The sequence below is a fragment of the Labrus mixtus genome, chromosome 23 (genome assembly GCF_963584025.1).
Source record: "Labrus mixtus chromosome 23, fLabMix1.1, whole genome shotgun sequence".
NCBI lineage: Eukaryota > Metazoa > Chordata > Actinopteri > Labriformes > Labridae > Labrus > Labrus mixtus.
In genome coordinates, this window is record NC_083634.1 from 2,134,028 (window position 1) to 2,153,779 (window position 19,752).

General features: G+C 42.2%; 1 protein-coding gene across 2 annotated transcripts in view; it reads left to right on the forward strand.

Annotated features, from left to right (window-relative positions):
* The window catches only part of tmem102 (transmembrane protein 102), a 34,077-nt gene extending 17,223 nt beyond the window's left edge, over window positions 1-16,854 (forward strand). For both annotated transcript variants that reach the window (XM_061030876.1, XM_061030875.1), the window contains exons 3-6: window positions 7,590-7,928; window positions 10,724-10,917; window positions 11,188-11,400; window positions 11,593-16,854. In XM_061030876.1, the coding sequence (XP_060886859.1) occupies window positions 7,590-7,928; window positions 10,724-10,917; window positions 11,188-11,400; window positions 11,593-12,192 (1,346 nt within the window). In that variant the 3' untranslated portion in view covers window positions 12,193-16,854. The remainder of the gene's footprint in view (window positions 1-7,589; window positions 7,929-10,723; window positions 10,918-11,187; window positions 11,401-11,592) is intronic.
* Window positions 16,855-19,752: the final 2,898 nt, after the last annotated feature.

Consider the following 19,752-nt stretch of genomic DNA (forward strand, 5'->3'; position numbering starts at 1 on the left):
GGTCCACATTTCCCACTTTTATCTTTGTCACAGTAGAAGTGTTGTTGCTTGTCCTCAACTTACTTTTTGGTTTAAGCTTGTAGCATCTGTGTCTCTCACTTGGGATAGGTTGTGAATATTTGAATAGTTATTAATTGCACCCCCCTCTTTTTTTCCCCCGTTCTTTCTAGCGCGTGTTGTAATTTGATACTACCGCCAGACAGTGTCTGTAGCACGTCTGAAAGCTGTTTGCTAACCTCCATTAAATAACAAAAGAAAAAGACTGTTTCATTGCAGACAGCAGAATTTTAGTGGAATTATTGCCCGTGACTTTCCAATATGAATTTTCCTCGTAATGCACATCCCTACTATTCAGTATATGCACTTTAAGAGTTAGAGTATTGACACTTGTAGTATTTTCACAGGAAAAGAGATTTTTTGAAGCCAGTGGAGTTTCTTGAACATTTCTCAAAGTGGACTTCAGTGTAAAGGTCGGCAACAGCGGCAGATCCTCCTCCTGTTTGTTTATGGCAATCAAAGTTATCTCCCTGGATTAAAGTTGTGATGATTTATTGACGTCAAAATCAGATATCAGATCCCCCCCCCCCCCCCGCCAGCCTCATCTCCCAGAGCAGGTCATTTCAAAGACTCCAGCAACAGCGTGATTGCTTCTTGATTGCAACAGCCACACAATTTTTAACCTTCAAAGTTTGGTTTCTCATTTGACTGAGGCTGGATGCTGGAAGGGAAAACAAGAAATCTGATTTTTTTCTGATGTGTGGAGGTTATTTTAGATTTTATTTTATGAATATTTAACTGCTAAATATGTTGAAAAGCAGCAACCCATCAGCTTGAAGTCTGCTCTCAAAAACAGGAAATAAAAACCAAAAAACTCAGCGAAGAATTACTTAAACTACAAATATTAAGTTCAAATAACAGAAGACGTTACTCTCCTAGTTACTCCTAGTTACAAATCTTAATTAAAAAAAACTCAGTTATCGGCTCAGTTTGTAGCAAATTTCTTTATTAGTGGTCCAATTGAAGGACATTTATATAGATGTATATACAGTACAGTATACTATGGAATTCACAGAGAAGATAGATCTATGTATTTTATTTTATTTCCTCTATTTTTTTTGGGTGGAAATAATCCTGAAAAATATTCTAAGGATGTGCTTTTCAAGGAAACCGGTAATTATTCCAAGAAGCACATACACACTAACACACAAAGCTGATAACAGACTGAAGTGATACAAAAATAAAGAATCCACATTATGAAACATCGATCTTCTTACTGCGCTGCATAATTATAGACCAGTGGTAGGAGTTGCATTATTCTCTAGTGGGAGCATTATTTCTTATGGATGGTATATCTTAGTTTTTTAGCGTGATGCTAACACAGAATAGAAATTTCTTTTATAGTATAGCATAGTCATTTGTTCATTTTAATTTAAGAATCTATCTTTTGGTAAGAGATGCTGAGTTAGTTTCTTAACAGTTTGTAAAACTGCCTGAAATGAATGCTTTCTTCTTTTGTGATTACTTTTAGCAAACAGCTTTCACACGCGCTACAGCCACCATCTGGTAGGAGTACAGCATTACAACCAGGAGCTAAAATATGTTTTTAAGATGAGATCAAAGTCACATTCAAACTTCTTATACTTGTTTTTAATATAAACATTAACAACTATTAGAATATTAAACTATCATGACCCTTCCCTTAAATATACCTGTACTTCTTATATGACATATACAGACCTTAGACAAACTTATTTCAAAGTGGAATACTATCATTGGGATATAACAGAGCTGTACGACTCAGCGTTTGTTGTTTGTTTGCATACATGTGCAGAGTAAAGACTCTCCACCAGGGCTTTGAGAAGTGTGTCACAACATGCTTTGTAGGTAAGTAGGTAGGCAGGCCACCACTATTACCACACGCTGAGACCGAGGGAGTAACCAATAGCAAATCAAATAGTAGATTCAAGGACTTGGAACTGGGTCTAGTCTGAAAATAGCCCTGTTGAAAAACTTCCTCCTATAATGGAAATCTAAATTCAAAGACATTTCTTACAGGATTAGTTTTAATCCGTGGCTGTGAAACAAGCCTAGGCCGTCTCCATTCCAGCTCTATTCTCAGAATGTGAGTGTCTACAGGCATGTATGTGGGATTGTGTCAATGTGTGTGTCCATGCACGTGTGCGTGCTGGCTGGCAGATGCCCAGTAAAGCAGTGTGCGACTGTTGATTTGAGAGTTTGGATTAAGAAGTCGATTGGACCATCCCCAAACTTCTCCCCAGCCAGCGTGGAGATTGAAGGAGTTTTGCTAATTGATACAGTTTTTTTCCCCCTCTGCGCTCCTCTCTCTCTCTAACTGAAGCAGATAAGATGCTCTTTATTCTCTTTTTTCATCACTCCTTTCCTCCTTTAGCTATTTGACCCAATTTATCAGCAGCAGATAAAGCCAAACAAATCAGAGGAGTCACATCTTACGTCGCCCTTTAGCGGGAGTCAGATGACGTTCCCTCTTCTGAAACCGTCTTTTTCTCCCTCTTTACTTTGATCTACATGTTCACTGTTTCACCACATATTTCTCCCTCCTTCCAGCCTATTAGAATTTACCTTTTGAAAGTCATGTGGCCATTACTTTGGTGATGAGTTTCCTTTCTGTTGTAATTTTATTTGCGTCATGTTGAGCATCTTGGATACTGATGGAGCAGAAACTTGTTCATTGATGGGCTTCCAAACCCCCCGCAGTAAGACGGGTGACGTCACTCTTTGTCCATGTTTATTTACAGTCCAAGCTTTGAAGTGAATTTATGTGGTTTGAAGTTTAATTTCTTCCCTGAGTCAGATGTGTTAGGTTGCTACTGCTGAAAACACCTACATTTTCACAATAAAAGCATTCCAAAGACAAAACTGGGGACTTTAATTGTGAAGAACTTTTTTTTTTCCAAGATTTATTTTTGGGCGTTTTGTGCCTTTATTGTAGAGATAGGACAGTGGAGAGAGAGAGTGGGGAACGACATGCAGGAATGGAGCCACAGGTTGGATTTGAACCCGGGCCGCCCGCTTGGAGGTCGCGCGTGCACTAACCAATGTGCCACCAGTGCCCCAATTGTGAAGAACTTTAAGGAAAATAAAACATGCTTATCATCAAATTTACTCCACTTTAGCCCACTACAGTTGGTGATTTTCAATGATACAGCACTTTCAGCCGCCCCTTTGACCATGAGTCATCGCCACAGCCGGCTTATTTTAACCATTTTGGACATAGGAGAATCGACACATCATCTTAAAATCACCTTTAGCAGGAAGACCCATTGAAATGGAGATACTAGTTTGTGCTGCGCTGGTTGAAGAAGAAACCATTGAATCATAAAAGAAAAAGAACGGTGGGATAATGTCTGACTTGAAGCGGTGAATTGAAGTGAAAGGATGAAGTGTGACAAGAGGGGAAACTGACACCAAACTTCAGTCAATAAATACATCAATCATGAACGTTACTTTTTAGAGGCATTCTAAATGTAATTTGATATCATGACGTATCATTATAAGATCAACTTGCAATATATATTAGTTAACTCAACTGGACCACAAGTATTGTGTTGTGAACAGCTCTGCCATTCCCATGTTGTCTGTTACTGGCTCGTTTGATGGAAAATTGTGAGAACAGTACAGTTAAACGTTGGCAGCCATGAATTCAGATTGAAATGTGTTGGTTTTAAGCGTTTTAAAAACAATCACAGCAGAGTAAATATTCATTTTTTTGGAGTCAACCAGCCAATTCTGCACCAAGCAGAAGGTAAGCGTAGCCTCTGGGCCGCCCGAGAGATGAAACCACTCACTGCTCTGTAAACTCAGTATTGCTGTGAGCACATGTAATAATTTAATGCTACCTGAAGTGCGCTGTTGGACAAAAGTGAATCAGTCGCTGTGTTTTTGATGTTGAATGCCACCAGACACTCCAACAGACGTCATCGGAGACTTTAGAGGAACGAAGATTCTGAGAGGATTTAGCACTCAGGATAAAAGGCTGAGCTGCTGTAGTGTGAGCAGGAGATGGATGTGGTGTCAATGTGGCGGCTAATCTCTTAATCTAACGGTGCGCTTTCATACACTTTATTTTTCTTCTTTTAAGAAGTGGCCTCCAAAAACAGACTTCTCTGGAACCTTTTGACTTCTACTCTAACTTTCCCCGTTTTATTTCCAACCTTTTTTTCTATGTCAATAAAAACATGGATGCTTTTCTGGCAAAGGTTTTGGCTTTCCAGTACCAGTTGGATGTTTTAATAGTACAAAAAACCCATGGATGCTTTAAGTACTCCTCACAAGTTAAACAGCCAAACTATCCATAAGCATCTTCAATATTTTCACTCCATTTCATAAAATGTTCCACTGATGCCACTCTGAGACCATCATTGGCTTTTTCTTTCAATCCCACATTGGTGCTTTTGACTCAATCTCCTAACACATCTTAGAGTACACACTCCATGCCCCCACATGAAAACATGCCATCAAGGTTGTGTGCCCATGTAATTGGATGAGTGGAATCATGTTAGCAGCTTTGCGCCCCCGGCCATGGCCTGCCGGCTCGCTCCGATGCCCGGGTTTCAGCTTTCTGCAGCCACTTCACTGCCCTGCAGGGGATAAACACTTGAGCTCAAGCTCTCACAATCTGTCTACTGCAAAAGGGGTTTTTAAGTGTCAGTGCTTTACCTTTTGACCTATAGTGACTGTGGCTCACACTCAGCCCCCGCTAAAACCAGTGCAGGTTTGACCGTTGGATCAAGCTTTTCTCCGTTGCTCTTTAAAGCTGGAAAAACATAATTTACTCGACACCAGCTCTGTGACTCCCATGGGCCAGGAGCCTGGGAAGTTTACAACACAGCTAACTGGCTGTAAAGGGATTTGGAGGCTCCAGTTTCTCTCTCATATAAACTGTTCAGAGAGGAGAGTGGGGAATGCCTTTTAGCACTCTGAGAAATGATGAAGAAGCATGAGCTTAAAATATAATAAGATGACCGTCTAAAGACTTCCTTTTAGTGATATTGCTACATTCAAAGACCTCGGCAATTAACTAACTTAACTGCTAAAATGTGAGCGAAGTTGATATTAACTATAAGTATTCCTTAAATAATGAATCTTTGTCTTTTTCCAGCTACAGTCTAAAAGGAGAAATCCAGTGTTTTCCACATAAATACTTTACAGGGGTGATCCCAAGGTATAGAACTGCGGGCAGTAAGCCTGCATGAAATGAGAAAATGGCTGTACAATAACGTTGTTCAATATTAAGATTACAATATGAAGCACTATAAATACAACGTTAGAGGTGTGTATAAGGAATAACTCACAGATTCTATGACTATCTGCTCTTCTAAATATTCCACACAATACCTGTGTTTTCATTTATTTCTCATCCAGCAAAGAGCTATTTTTTCACCACTATAGTTAGACAAATTAATCTGAGCGTAGCTGATAGTTATCATTGGTTCATCTAAATAAAAATGGTGCAAAAGCATGACAATTAGAAATCCCATCCAATAGATGAAATGTACACATGCTGAGTGAGAAAGCATTGCTTGTGTACAAAAAGTACTTTTTGTTATTCACTGCAATATATTTGGACTGCAATGTGTTTTTTTGGTCAAATTTGGAAAACTGTTGAAATTGCAATTGACTGGAGCCTTGTTGTTAGTACTTGTCCCATGTCAGGAGACTGTGGTTCTACGGGCGAACGGTCCGGGTTCAATACAATACTTTATTGTCCCTCAGGATGAAATTTGTTGCCCCAGCTTTGCACAGTTTGGTACACGTATATATGTATGATAACGTAGCACGGGAAGAAACAACATGAAGAAACACATAGACAATGAAAGAGGCCAGTCAGCATGGAAGCAGCATAGAGCTTCAATAGCTGAGGGAACAAAGCTCTTTGTAAAGCGTCTTCCAGGTCAGAGTCCTGTATCTCCGACCTGATGGCAGAAGAGAAAAGAAAGAGTGGATTGAGTGGGTGAGAGGGGTCCTGGTCTATGGTGGGTGCTCTGTGAGTCAGTGCAAAGTGGTTCAGGTCCGACCTGTGGCTCCTTTCCTGCATGTCGTTCCTCACTCTCTCTCTTTACCAGATTTCTGGCTCTATCCAATGTCCTGTCTCCAAAATAAAGAAATAATAAGCCCAAAAATAAACCTTTAAAAATATAGCTGCAAGAGTATGTTTTATGTTTAGCTGCAAGAGTATGTTTTATGTTTAGCTGCAAGAGTATGTTTTGCAACTAATCTTATGATTTAATTGTTAAGGTTTTTTTTATTACCGAGAGAACAATGGACATTCATTATAATTACTTGACAGTCTTCCCTGGCTATCTACCTTTTACTTACCTCCGATGAGAAACAGACAGACCTCCCTCTTTTAAAAGCACTGATTGTTGCACAACCTTCCTTAGCTTTAAAGTGTTGTTGATGTCACTCTGTGCCACATTAGCTTTGATTGATTAGCTCAGTTGCAACAAGCTTCCACCACACACTTTACAAAAGTGATTACAAAAAAAGAAGAATTGATGATGAAGGGAGACATCATAGCAGACCAATGCGGAAATAGCAAAAAACTGCACTTGTGTCAATTTGAGTCTGACTCCAATCACGATTAGGGCCAATATTGCAATGCCGATTTCTGAAAAGCCAAAATAAAAAAACATGTTTACAACCTGGTTCAAGAACATTTTTTTGATCTATATGGCTCATTTCTTTAGTTGTTAAAATCATCAGAGGGCTGATTTATTTATTTTTATGTGAAGGCTAAGAGTTATACCATCATTTACATCATTTTGGGTGTGTCTGGGTTGACTGACAGGTGGGCGTGTTGTAGATCAACCTCTCTTCCTGTTTCTAGATTGATTGAATGCAGGTGGAGATATTTTCAATGGGGTGGTTGCCATGGTTGGGCTTGATAACACCTCTTCAGAAAAGAATGGGTGACTGACGTCCATGTTTTATATAGTCTATGAAACAGACACATCTTACAAGAAATAGGTTTATGTATTCCATTTTCAAGACAGATGTACCCCCCTTCCTCCTGACCAGCCACAGGCACTCTGTGGAAATCCCTCTGTCAGTCATTTTGAGGATGCTTTGTGTTTGTTATGTAGATGGCCTTGTATATGGAGGCTTAAATGAAGGCTTTGCTGAGTACACATGTGGGGGCGAGCCTCTCAGATTATCATAAATTTGTTGCCCAGTGGTCACAGAGGTGGCTTGTTAATTTCACACTTCTCCTTGTGTCAATATTACCGCAGCGCTGACTCATAAATATATGCAGAACCTCTCAAAACAAAATAAGCCGGACGTTTTCCCCGACTTGCTCGCTTGTGGACCTGCTGCTTCCTGTCCCTGCATGTGCACCAGACCACCAGCTTGTCCGTGCGTCTGAATATAAAATAAATTTTAATGTGTTTGTGTATTTGTGTGAGAACACTTCTCAAAACCTTTTTTAAGTCCTCGCGTCAGGTCTGAACGGGGAAATTCATTTTCCACACATTACAAACTCCTGTGAGTTAAAATGTTGCCGAGCATGATGGACTTTTGTCTCCCCCCCCCACCCTCATCCTCTCCAGGCTTAGTCCAGAAGGTAGACCAGCGCCTTCCGGTGGCTAACGAGTACCTGCTGCTGTCAGGTGGAGCCAGGGAGGGAGTCCTGGACCTGAACCCAGAGGACCTGGGGGACTACGCCAGAGGGGCCGACTTCGACTTGGACTTCACCCTGCTGGTTCCCGCCCTCAAGCTCCACGACCGCAACCAGCCTGTCACCCTGGACATGAGGCACTCCCCGCCGTGCCACTCCTGGCTCAGCCTCCGCCTCTGCGACTCCAACGTCCTCTCCCGCTGGAGCATCTGCTGCCAGGAGGAGAATGGACTTATCCATGAGGAAGATGAGGAGGAGGAGGGCGGAATGGGTGAGCAGATAAAGTAGTATCGTCATTGCAAGATCAAAGGAGAACAGGGAAATAGAAATGTGTTGTAAAGGGGGCACAAAAAGGTGAATGCATGAAGCAGGAGAAGACAGAAAAGCAGCAGCAATATTGTGGAAAAGAAAACCTAAAAGATTAGTGGAGAGGTTGAGAGGAGTGGAATAGAAAACAATAAAAAGCCTTGAAGCAGTGCAAACTAGAAGGAATGCAAGCTGATTGAATTTTCTTCATGTTTGGCTGAGATAATTTGATGCATGATGTTGTGATGCAATTTCTGCCCTGGCAAAGCTGCAGCCCAGGCCCAGTTCTATATAACTCTCCATAGAAAGGTAGACTGCAAAGTGCCACCCCAGGAAAAAAAAGCACACTCAAGCATTTATGAGTTTCACTTCATAATGGAAAAGTTTACACTGAGATATCAATCTGACAAACATTGTGAGTGTAGAACTCCAGAGATGAGGGAAGTTAGTGACATTTATGGATATGAATCGCTTTAATTTTCAACACTTTGGGTCATAGATTTGCCACTTTCTCTGGTGGTATTACAACATTGCTCATGGTATCTTTTGCTTCTGTGTTTGTTGTGGCAGGAGGGGCTGATAGAGTCAGGATTAGTTGAGAGAATGTACGTGGCCACATACACTGCAGCTTAATGGTTAGATAGAGTCTACTAGTTCTTACCTTCTACAGGTACACTACCCTGCGTCACACCATTATTTATTATATAACAGAGCTGAGAGATTAAGTTCAGATTTTTTTTATGTTGCAATGGCAGACCACTGGAATAAGTTCAAGATTTCTGCTACAAAATCCAACTCTGATCAAATAGTATCAAGGCCTAAATCCAAACATTTAAAGCAGAACAAATTCTAGTTTGTTTAACTTGAGGAGAAAACATTACAATAAATAAGGTACAAAGACTGAAGGCCCTGACACACCAAGGAGATTGTCGGCTGTCGGTGGCTGAACATCGCCCTAGTTTTTGCAGTGTGTCCGGCTCAGTCGCTACCTGTCAGCGTGTTGAATTGGCATCAGTCGTCGCGATTGGTGAGAGGAATATCTCTGATTGGCTGTTGTTGTATCATAACAATGTTTTTTTTTTATCTGCATTCCTCCTCGTCCTTTTCCGGTTTCCCCTTTTTCTGAATGGCGATTACAGACTACCGCCCCCTGCTGGCATGTAGAGTAATTTCCTCTCACGCATGCGCAGATCGTACGTGGTGGTTGGCCGTCGGCTGTAGTCTTTGCGGTGTGTTCAAGTGCAACTTTTTGGCCAAGACAAACACAGACGGCCTTCGTCGCCACTAGTTCTTTGTCGTCTGCTTGGTGTGTCAGGGCCTTTAAAGAGCTGTATGATGGGAAATCATAAAAACTAAGAAACACAGACATGACAAAAACACCTGACAGAACATGTTAGATTTACAAATCAGAATCTTAGAGATAACTGTAGAGAACGTCCTCTTATTAGATGAGTCAGAATCAGTAACAGTTTGGCCCGGAAACATGAAAACAAACACTTCAATGAGTGATAGATCTAATGACAAAGTGTTCCTGGGGTGGCTCAGTGGTAGAGTCTGTTTTTCAAAAGGAAGGTTTGGGGGTTCAATCCCCAGCTACTTCAGCTACATGTCTGATGTTTCCTCGGGCAAGACACTTAATCCCAATTTGCTCCCTCTGCTTTGTCAGCGGTGTGTGAATGTGTATGAATGGGAAAAGTTCATACTGATGGTCACTTCATATCTACCATCAGTGTGTGAATGTGTAGGTGTGACCTGTGGTGTAAAAGTGCTTTAAGTAGTCAGAAGACTAGAAAAGTGCTATACAAGCTCAAGTCTATTTACCATTTCCTCTTTGATTCCAACGGAGAATTGAAGAATTTTCATCCATATGCTCCTGAGATATCTAGGTCACAATAATAGGACAGAAACGAGGTGACAGCGTTGGCATTCTTGAGATTAAAGTTCTCAAGAAGCATGTGAGCAAAAAAACCTAAAGCCTCCCGAAAGGACTGTTGTCATCCTGTCATACTGTTTTTGGAAAAAAGGGCTAATCTACAACCAAAACACTGAGAAATATTCATTTTATATTTTGTTAAGGAGAAATTGATGTGTGGTGTGTTACTACTTAAGTGAGCTTGGCTTTAAAGGCTTTATATGTGATTTTTCACACCTCTGAAAATAACTCATGTCATGACTGTCTACAGTGGGTGTAACACCCGAGTCCCACTGTCTGTGATGTTTTCAGAGTCCTATCTTCAGTTTGTTTACATCGTCAGGACGACGACTGACTCCTCCCCTCGTGTATAAAAGTTGTTTAATTGAGGGACTAGAGAAAAGAAGAATAACATACTGTACTCACTGCTTAACTGTGTTTCTAGATCACGCTCATTTCAGGTAAATTTACATGCAGTGTGAAGATGCGAGCATAATAAAGATCGCTAGCATTAGCATGCTAACACAACAATGCAGCGCAAGTTGTTTTGGTTTCATGCTGGTGCTCAAGGGCGACATCTGCTGGATCAAAAAATCACATATTCTGCTTTTAAGTCTGAATCTGAACACAGCCACCAGTCTAGATACTTAATATTGAACTAAGCTACATTGTCAACCGAGTCAAGTGTAGAAGAAAGGTGCAACAACATCCCTCCGAGGCCCCATCAAGTTCCACCCGCTGGATGATGAGAGTGTAATCTCTTGTTTACGTATTATTTTATTTTATTTTTGAGTTTGGTAAATCTGGTGTGCTTCCATTCCTACCCCTCCATTCTCGTCCTTTCTCAGGTAAAAGCTCCATCCCCTCCCTGGGCTCTCCTCAGTCTCTGGATGGCTGCTACTTCTCTCCCTCTCTGGTGACAGACTGGTTCTGGGGGGTGGTGAGTGAGGCTGTGGACGAGCTGAGACGCAGCCCCCAGAGAGGCATCCCCATCCCGGACCGGCTGGAGAGGAACGGGCCTCTCACCACTATCATCCTCCAGGTACAGATGGCAACAGTTACTGTGCTGAAATGACAAGTAGACGACGTCAATGTCGCTTGATAGTACAAGTAGTGAGAATCTCATGAGGATGCCTTAAGGTTGCTAAATTATAAAGCACTTATGTTGCATGAAACCAATTAGAGCAGATGAAGTCAGATTCTGAAATATCTTTCAAGAAATCCCTCTGCAAAGATGATTTATATAGGATCAGAAATGAAAGACACGAGAAGCTGCTGTTCTAATATCCCCCCCCCCCCCCCCTCTCTGCAGGCGGGCTCCAGCAGGGTGCTGTACGACCTGCTGCCCGTGGTGTCATTCCGGGGCTGGCCCGCTGTAGCCCAAGGCTGGCTGACCGCCAACCACTTCTGGGACGGTAAAATCACAGAAGAGGAGGCCATATCTGGCTTCTATCTGCTGCCCTGCTGCTCCCCGCTGGGTGGTCGGCCTGACAGGGAGTGGAGGCTGGCGTTCTCACGCAGCGAGGTGAGTGGGTTGAAAAATGTACACTGTATGTGTTGTGCCATGTCTGATGTCAGCTTGTATCATGTTGAACAGAGAATCAATATCAATCTGTTTTTTTTTCTTTGTTTCTCAGCCATTTTTTGTTTGTACTTCTTGAATATTCACATTAAGTCACTCTTCATATCTTGGGCCTTTTATTTCCCTTATAACCAGGTCCAGTTAAAGAAGTGCATCCCCTACCCCATGGCTCAGGCTTTTCAGGCGGCTAAAGCCGTGCTGTCTCGTATCCTGGCCCGACCCCGCACAGGCCTCAGCCTCTACCACCTGCGCACCCTTCTGTTCTGGGCCTGTGACCGACTCCCCGCCGCCTACTTGTCCTGCCCCGACCCCGACACCCCCGGCCGCCTCCTCCTGGGTCTCCTGGACGACTTGGCTCACTGCATTCTGGGTAAAAACTGCCCAAACTACTTCCTGCCGCAGTGCAACATGTTGGAGCACCTGACGGACAGCCAGGCGCTGCTAGTCGCCAGGAAACTCGCCCACGTGCGCTCGGATCCCAGCGAGCACCTGCGCGCGGCCCTGGACCAGGCGCAGCAGGCGGGCCATCTTAAGAAGGAGCTGACGGCTAGCACCAACGGCCACGGATCCCCGGGGCACCACCCGGCCAACGGCATCATCTCGCCTTCAGAGGACAAGCTGGCACAGCGGCTGCAGCAGCTGGTCACCGAGAACCCTGGGAAATCCATATCCGTCTTCCTCAACCCAGATGATGTCACCAGGCCGCACTTCCGCATCGATGACAAGTTTTACTAATGAAGACATGCTGCTAATGAGATACGTGGAAGTATGTCTGCTTAGCTCTGAGAGATCAAACACCAGAGATGATCCTCTAGACTCTGAACAGAGCAACAACGCCGTGCTGCTTGACCAACTTTTTTCAAACCAAAAACACTCACGTCCTACTACTGACAAAAAGACGTCTTATTCCAAAGGACGTAGCACAAAAAGACAGTGATGTCACCCAGCTGTTGCCATGGAGACAGCCCTCTCCTAAACGAGCTGGCCTTAACGAGACTTATCAGCTGGTGCTACAAAGACGAGTGGCCGGCTTTAGTCTTGTGGAAGAAGTCCAGTGGAGATCAAAACTGTGTGTGTGTGTGTGTGTGTGTGTGCGTGAGTGCGTGCGCGTGTGAGCCTAAAGGGTTTCCACAATACTTACACTTCTAAAGTGAGGGGGAGAAACGCTCGTTGATTGCTGCATTTCTCCCCTGTTTTATTTCAGATCAGTGGGCGATGGCAGAATTAAGAAAGGGAAAACAAGGTGTGGCTGATGTAACTGAATGTAATGTTGAGAGGAGCCGAGTCTGAACAAAAAGTCTCTATTTCTCTGCCAACTACATTTTAGCCCCCCCCCCTTTTTTTTCCCCACCCCTCGCCTCGATTTATAGCATGATTTCATTTATAAAAAAAAATCTCAGGTACTTACATTTCTTATCCTTTTTTAAAAGATTAATATAATTATTTTTTTCTTTAATTACATTTCAGCGCCACTCACATTTCATTGGGCAATGGAATGTACCAAAGAGGTTTTTAGAAAAGGAGAGAACAGAACAAGCATTATATATATATATATATATATATATATATATTCCTTAACATCAAATGTATCTACAGACTAACGGTCAGAATGTTAATTAACCTTTTCTCCTCCAGTAGGCCTGGTCACATCCTTATTTAAAGCGCCAACATTTGGCTCGCAAAGTCAATTAATCCCCATGGAATCATCACAAAAAGCTGATTTGCTCGTATACGGTACTGATGCTTGAAGGAACGGAGAGCTCTAACGTCATAAATGAAGACATCTAAAGCTTATTAGCTGCCTTGCAACATCCAGTTTTTGTTTCACCTCCTCCGAGTTTTAAACGCTTAAAGATGTTTTACTGAAAGTCATGAAACGCAAGTACAAAGTACAATTACCGCTCCTAAAAATGGAGCATGAACTTATTAACTCTTCCCCTCAGCAACCAAGCTAATGAGTTTCCTTATGCTTACTGACAATTAGCAAGAAGTTAACATGGTTGTTTTGTTTACCCTTTTTAGAACTTTTACAATTCAATGGACGGATCTTAAGAACTAAACGCTATGGGTGGATAAACGGCCCAATGTGCAACAAACTTTTCTACTCTGGTATGGATAGTAGTTTGCTCTACTCTCTGTTCCAGAGGACGATGTCGACCATGTTTGGCACAAACTGCTGCCTTAATATTCATATAGAGAGGTGGAAGAAGTGATGGCACGATAAACTGATATAGGGCTGCCTGTTGGGTTAGCTAACTAACCTCACATGAATAAGACTGTATGAAACATGGACGTCGTCTTGGTGACGTCATCTATTCGTTTCTGAAGGGGAATTTTGAAGTCTGCAGATGGAAATCACCATATTGGAAATGCTGTAAAATTAATTTTAGGTCAAACTAGAAACGGGGCGAGAGGTGTAGTTCAGGTAACACAAGTATAACTTTTAGCGTTAATCAAAACAAATCCGACGAATTACGAAAAAATACGGATATATCATCCCTCTAAAGTCATTCTGAATAAAGAAATGAGCGATTCAGACCAAGGCCCCGTGTTTGAACCAGACTGTAAACCTGAGTATTTGTTTATTTCTGCTGTCAGAATCAGCATTTTTAACAGGGATGATAATGGGAGGTTTTTGGAGCAAGCCTCAAGTGGACACTCGAGGAACTGCAGCTTGTTGCACTTAGCATTGGCTTCATTTTTCAACACCAGAGGTTAATACTACCAGAGTTGTGTCGAGCACCAATCGACATTTTATCCCAAGAGGAAATTTACTGATTTCACCTCATCACTAAGTCTTGATGCTTTTTTTCTTCGGTTTATTTTTTTTTATGTTTGATTAACAAATGATCTAAAGATGTCCCTTTTGTGCTATAGGACATAATAGTGATAATTTTCATCGTTTTCTTGCTATTTGCAGACTAAATGACCAATCATGCGTCACTAAGCTTCTATAACCAAACGTGTCATGTTCAGACACAGGCTGCATTGGCCTGCTGCTTTGGGGAGTGACCAGGCCTTGGTAAACAGTGGAGACTGATAGGGAGGTGAAACTGATTCAAATCTTTAAGTATAATATAATTCAGTGGTTTTCCTGTTTTGTAATAAGATGTAAGAGAACTCATGGAACTCGACCTTGTTTTTCTACCTGGGCAGTGGTTTTTGGTGTGTTTGCGGTGTGACATTAGGCCTCTTAATGGGGTGTTAGAAAATATGAAGTCGCAGTAGGAGAAGTGGACAGGGACAGACTTTGTTGTGTGCCCAGTTCATCTTGTTTCACGTCATGGAAGTGTGTCGGGTCACTTTTTGGTTCATGAAAGTCACAGTTTCTTGTGTTTCACTTTCGATTTTTTATTCTTTCTTTTTTGGAGACTGGTTCTGACTTGACTGATTCTGATAATTGTCCCCCGTCTCCTCTGCTCGGCTGGTCTTTTTTAATGAGCTGTGTGCGTGCGCGAGTGTGTGTTTTCGACAAAGAGACAAAAACTCACACAGCAGGACGCAGACAGACACTCCGATGCCAGCCAGTGAATTATACCCTCAGTGGGTGTGTGTTAGTCGCTGGTCTCCTATCGTTTCTCACCAGACGGGAGTCATCCCGGGGGGGGGGTGGAGGGATGGAGGGAGGGAGGTGGGCCCTTCTCTGCTCCTTTGAAGAGGGGAAGATGGCCCTCGCGGGGCCTGGATGACTGCCTCTCTCTGGGACTGTCGCTGTCTTTTCTCTCTGCTTCATTTTCTCTCTCTAACTCTATCATGGCTCTAACCCCCCTCCTCCTCCCCCCCTCCTCCTCCTCTAAACTAGATTCTGGCTCGACTTTCTGTCTTTTAGAACTCGTGGTCCAGAGCAACACAAAGCTCCTAAACTTGGTACTAGTCCAACCTTATGTTTAAACACTTTCCGCTGACATGATTAAGAGCTTTACAGCACAGCCAACAGACGAGCATTAGTGTGTTTCTTCTTCTTCTTGCTCCTGCGTTCATTTGGAGGGTTTAACTTGTTTACTTTGAAGAAAGTTATCTGCAAAACAAACTCATGGTTAACCTTTTGACTTTTGGGCACCAAACTTCTCCTTCCAATGTTGGTGAACAGGCAGGGTATAAAAACACAACAAGCACAAGGTTATGTTTACATGATCATGGAGGATAGTTTAAGAGATTTTAAAAAGCTGCTGATGGAGCCTTGTGTTGTGTTATCTGCTCTCAAAGCTCCATGTGCTTACTACTGAATGATTGTTTTTTTTCTCAGCGTGCGTGCGTGCGTGCGTGCGTGCGTGCGTGCGTGCGTGCGTGCGTGCGTGCGTGCGTGCGTGCGTGCGTGCGTGCGTGCGTGCGTAAAACCAAAGTGTGTGGTCGAGGTGGTGCAGAATGTCTAATCAAGTTGCCGGATGTTGGGTTTTTTTCAGCACTTTTTCCCAGAACGTTCATTTACCCAAACAGGTTTTGAGATGTCGTAAAGAAAGCTGCAGCATTTACTTATTGAACAGCTCACGTTAATGTAAAGGTCAACGCTCACTTGAATGATGAACTGGGAGTGTAAAATGTCCCACTTTGTACCTTCATCGGCCGAGTTAAGAGATTACAAATCACTGGAAACGATCACTGTTTATTCTTAAATTGTGCACATGAATTGTTTGTGGAGAATCTCAAAACCCTGAATCATTCAGTATAGTCGGTTTTTACATTATGCAACAAGTCCCCTTTGGAAAAACTCTGTAACACTCTATTTGTACTGTAGATTTGTGAAAAGACAAGAGGCTCTATTTGCTGTCCAGGGTTTGCATGAAACACTGGCGACACTCCAAACATCACCTCTCTCTCTATATATAATCACTACTGTTATTGATGATTCTGTTTGAGACTCCTTCAACTTCAGATCGGATAAAGAACGGACCACCACAATGAATGTATCAACCATAATCTCTCTGATCTGTTCTCCCTACTTTGAGAACACATCAGACGTTATCTGAACTCATGTACTCCTCGGTCTGTGCCGCTCAAGTGCTGCGATGCATATCTGTACTGAAATCACTCCGCAGGGTTGACAAATTGGATTTCATATCTCTTTTTATGACTTGATCTTTTTTTTTTTTTTCTTAAAGTGCAAATTATTTTCTCTGTATCATATCACTACTGATTTGCTGTATTTATTTCTTATTTTCAGGGGGTTTATATCGATCGATCTTCAAGCTTTAGCATGAAATAAATCAGTGCATTTAAAAAAAAAAAAAAATCACACGTTGTGGAGATGAATTCACTTTTGCATGACACATGTTTTTTTTATTTTTATAGATGTTGAAAGGAAAATCCAGAACTGGAAGATCAAACTAACCATGTGTGCACAGTGCCACATTTCATTTAAGCTGCAATACATGTTCTGGCCAACAGAGGGTGCTCTAAGACTGTTTTCACTGAGAGTCTTTTCTGCTCTGTCACACTGAGTTAGGAGAGTTAGAGTGTGCTACAGGCACACACACACACACACACACACACACACACACACACACACACACACACAGGGGGAATGTCAGTGCAGGACACTCCTTAATGTTTAGACTGTAACACACTTGCAGGATTAGACATTGGGAATAAGACAGTAGGACACTCTTCATATTTATGAAAGGGTTACTGCTCAAATTAATATTATTCATCCAACTCAAAGGTCAGTCTCAGGCTGCATTAACAAAAAAGTCATAAAAAGGTAGAGCAACTTTTTATGTATTTGTTAGAAAGTCAACTTTCTCATGCATGATAAAGATCAGGATTAGAATTAACATGATATGGCTAATGCAGCACAGATTCTTACTCTACTTACGTCTTGTATGGACCTTCTCACTTGATAAATTGCATAATGTTAGATAAGACTGTTTTTTTTGGGGGGGGGTGGGGTAGGCTATCTTGCTGTTTTGTAACAGGATGAGTGGATCAAGTAGAAAATCAGGAATGATGTAGGAAAGGAGCTGCAGGTCGGACTTGAACCTGGGCTGCCCTGTTGAAGGACATGTATAGCCTACATGGGGTGAAACCATAGACTGTAAATATTAAAGGACGACACCTGAGTGACGCCATCCATCTGTTGCAGCAGGGGGCTCTGGAGATTCAGCAGCAGCAGCTGCCATGTTGGAAATCCTGTCTCAACCTAATTTTTAGTCAACCTAACAACAGGTTAAGAGCTGGAGCTGGAGGCGGGTTTTAAGACTCATGACGAAACATTACATCACACCCACCTGTCAATCATGTCAGCTACACGCCTTATAATGGATAACACAAATCGTTTCAAAATTATAACGGAGCCGTTTTAAAAGCCTTCATCCCCGTACAGTGTGTCCCATGATGACATAACCAATCAGACTTATTTAGTTTTTTGTACCAGGATGTAAACATTTTTATTTCTGCTGTAAAAACAGCTTTTTTGCCTGTCATGTGTATGTGACTCCCCGTGTTCCTGCACGATTTTGCACTTTCGCATTGGCTTCATTTTTCTACACATGATGTTGCTGCTTGGGTGTGACTCAACCACTAGGCCATCTGCTCATCTCATCGGACTCAAGTGTGATTTTTTTGTGTGTGAAGAAAAAGCACAATGTTAGAATTAAGATTAAGTCACAAACAGTAAATAATCTTTAATGTTTTCTAATCTTAAGGTGCAGTTTTGTCCTTTTCAGTTGGGGATCGTTCTGGCTTTCTACTGTACATTTTTCCACAATAATCCATTCATACAAACCTCATTAATATTCTAAAACAAGTACAATCAATGAGATATATGTGGGACTACTATTCTGCTAAAAATACCAAAGGAGTCCTTCTCTTCTTGAGAGAGAGTGGGGAATGACATGCAGTAAAGAAGCCACAGTCGGATTTGAACCCGGGCTGTCCGCTTCGAGGACTACAGTCTCCATACATAGGGCACGCTCCCCTAACCACTAGGCTTCCAGCACCTGGACTCCTTCTCTTCTAAAAGCTAGATTAACATTGATCCTGCTTTTGCATAATGATTTTAGCTTAAATACAATATGCTCATTATTTGGATGATTAAATATAATATAATAATTTACTGCCCAGCTACAGAAATCATGAGAGAAATATCTGAATAAATTGTGTTGTCATTCAGTGTGTCCTTTAACTCACCTTTAATAAATCACACAAGGTCACAGTTAAAGTGCCCAGTAAGGTTCTTCCAGAAAGTATCATAAAGCGGTTATAACTGCTGTAAATACGCCCAGAACATGATGTACTGTTGGGATTTGTCCCCAGACGATCCCTGACACTTAGAAATATTGACTCATTGTTTTGTCATTAGTTATGTGATGATGGCACAGATGTTTTTGGTACAAACACACGTCGTATCATTTTTAAAAAAACTAATCCCCTCACCATATGCACACACAGACGGACGGACAGCGATCTGTTGATATCTATAAAGAAGATTATGAAAGCGAGGAATTGGCTGGATTGTGTGAGTTACAGATGTGTGTTCACACACTGACCTCAGGAAGGATTGAGAAGATTAGATATTTATCAATCCCCTGGAATCCTGCTTCATATTGGCTTAGTTTGATTTATTATTTGTTAGAGAGATTAGGACAGTGGCTAGAGTCGGAAATCAGGGAGAGAGGGGGGTGGGGGGGGTGGGGGGGGGGGGGGGGGGGGTTAAAGGACATGTGGAAAAGGAGCCGCAAGTTGAGTTTGAAACTGGACTCCCCTCCCAGGACTTCAGCCTCTCTGATTGGGGTGCACAAACTAACCAGTAGTCCACCGGGACTCTGTGTTAGCTTAGCTTAAAGCCTATCACTTCCTTTACTTGATTTATTTATACTCATGTGGGTGAGCAGTTGGACAGTCTCTCATTGGTCCATTTATTGGGTGATTTTTGCATGAATACCAATCTGTAAACTATCTACTGAATTAAATCATAAAACAACCTTACTCTATGATCAGACGTTAAGGAAACATGCTATGTTGAAGTGCTTCTCTGACAACAATGCAGCAGCCAGTATGTCCTCCTTTAGACCTGTCCTAACTTTAGATTCTGGTCCTGAGTGCTCTGGATTTGTTTGGACCAGAGATTAGGGGACACTCCCACACGGCCGTTTTGGACACCCCTCGGTTTGACAGGCAAAAGGCAAACCAACAGGTGTTGCAGCGATGGAAGCAGGTAAGCAAACTGGTTCAGATTTAACTGATTGTACCCGACCTAAAAAGCCTCTGCATGTTTCTAATAAGCTCCATGAACAGAAATGTGGTAAAGCTTCCGTGTCCACAACATGGAAACCTGCATGCACATCGACTCGAGGAGGT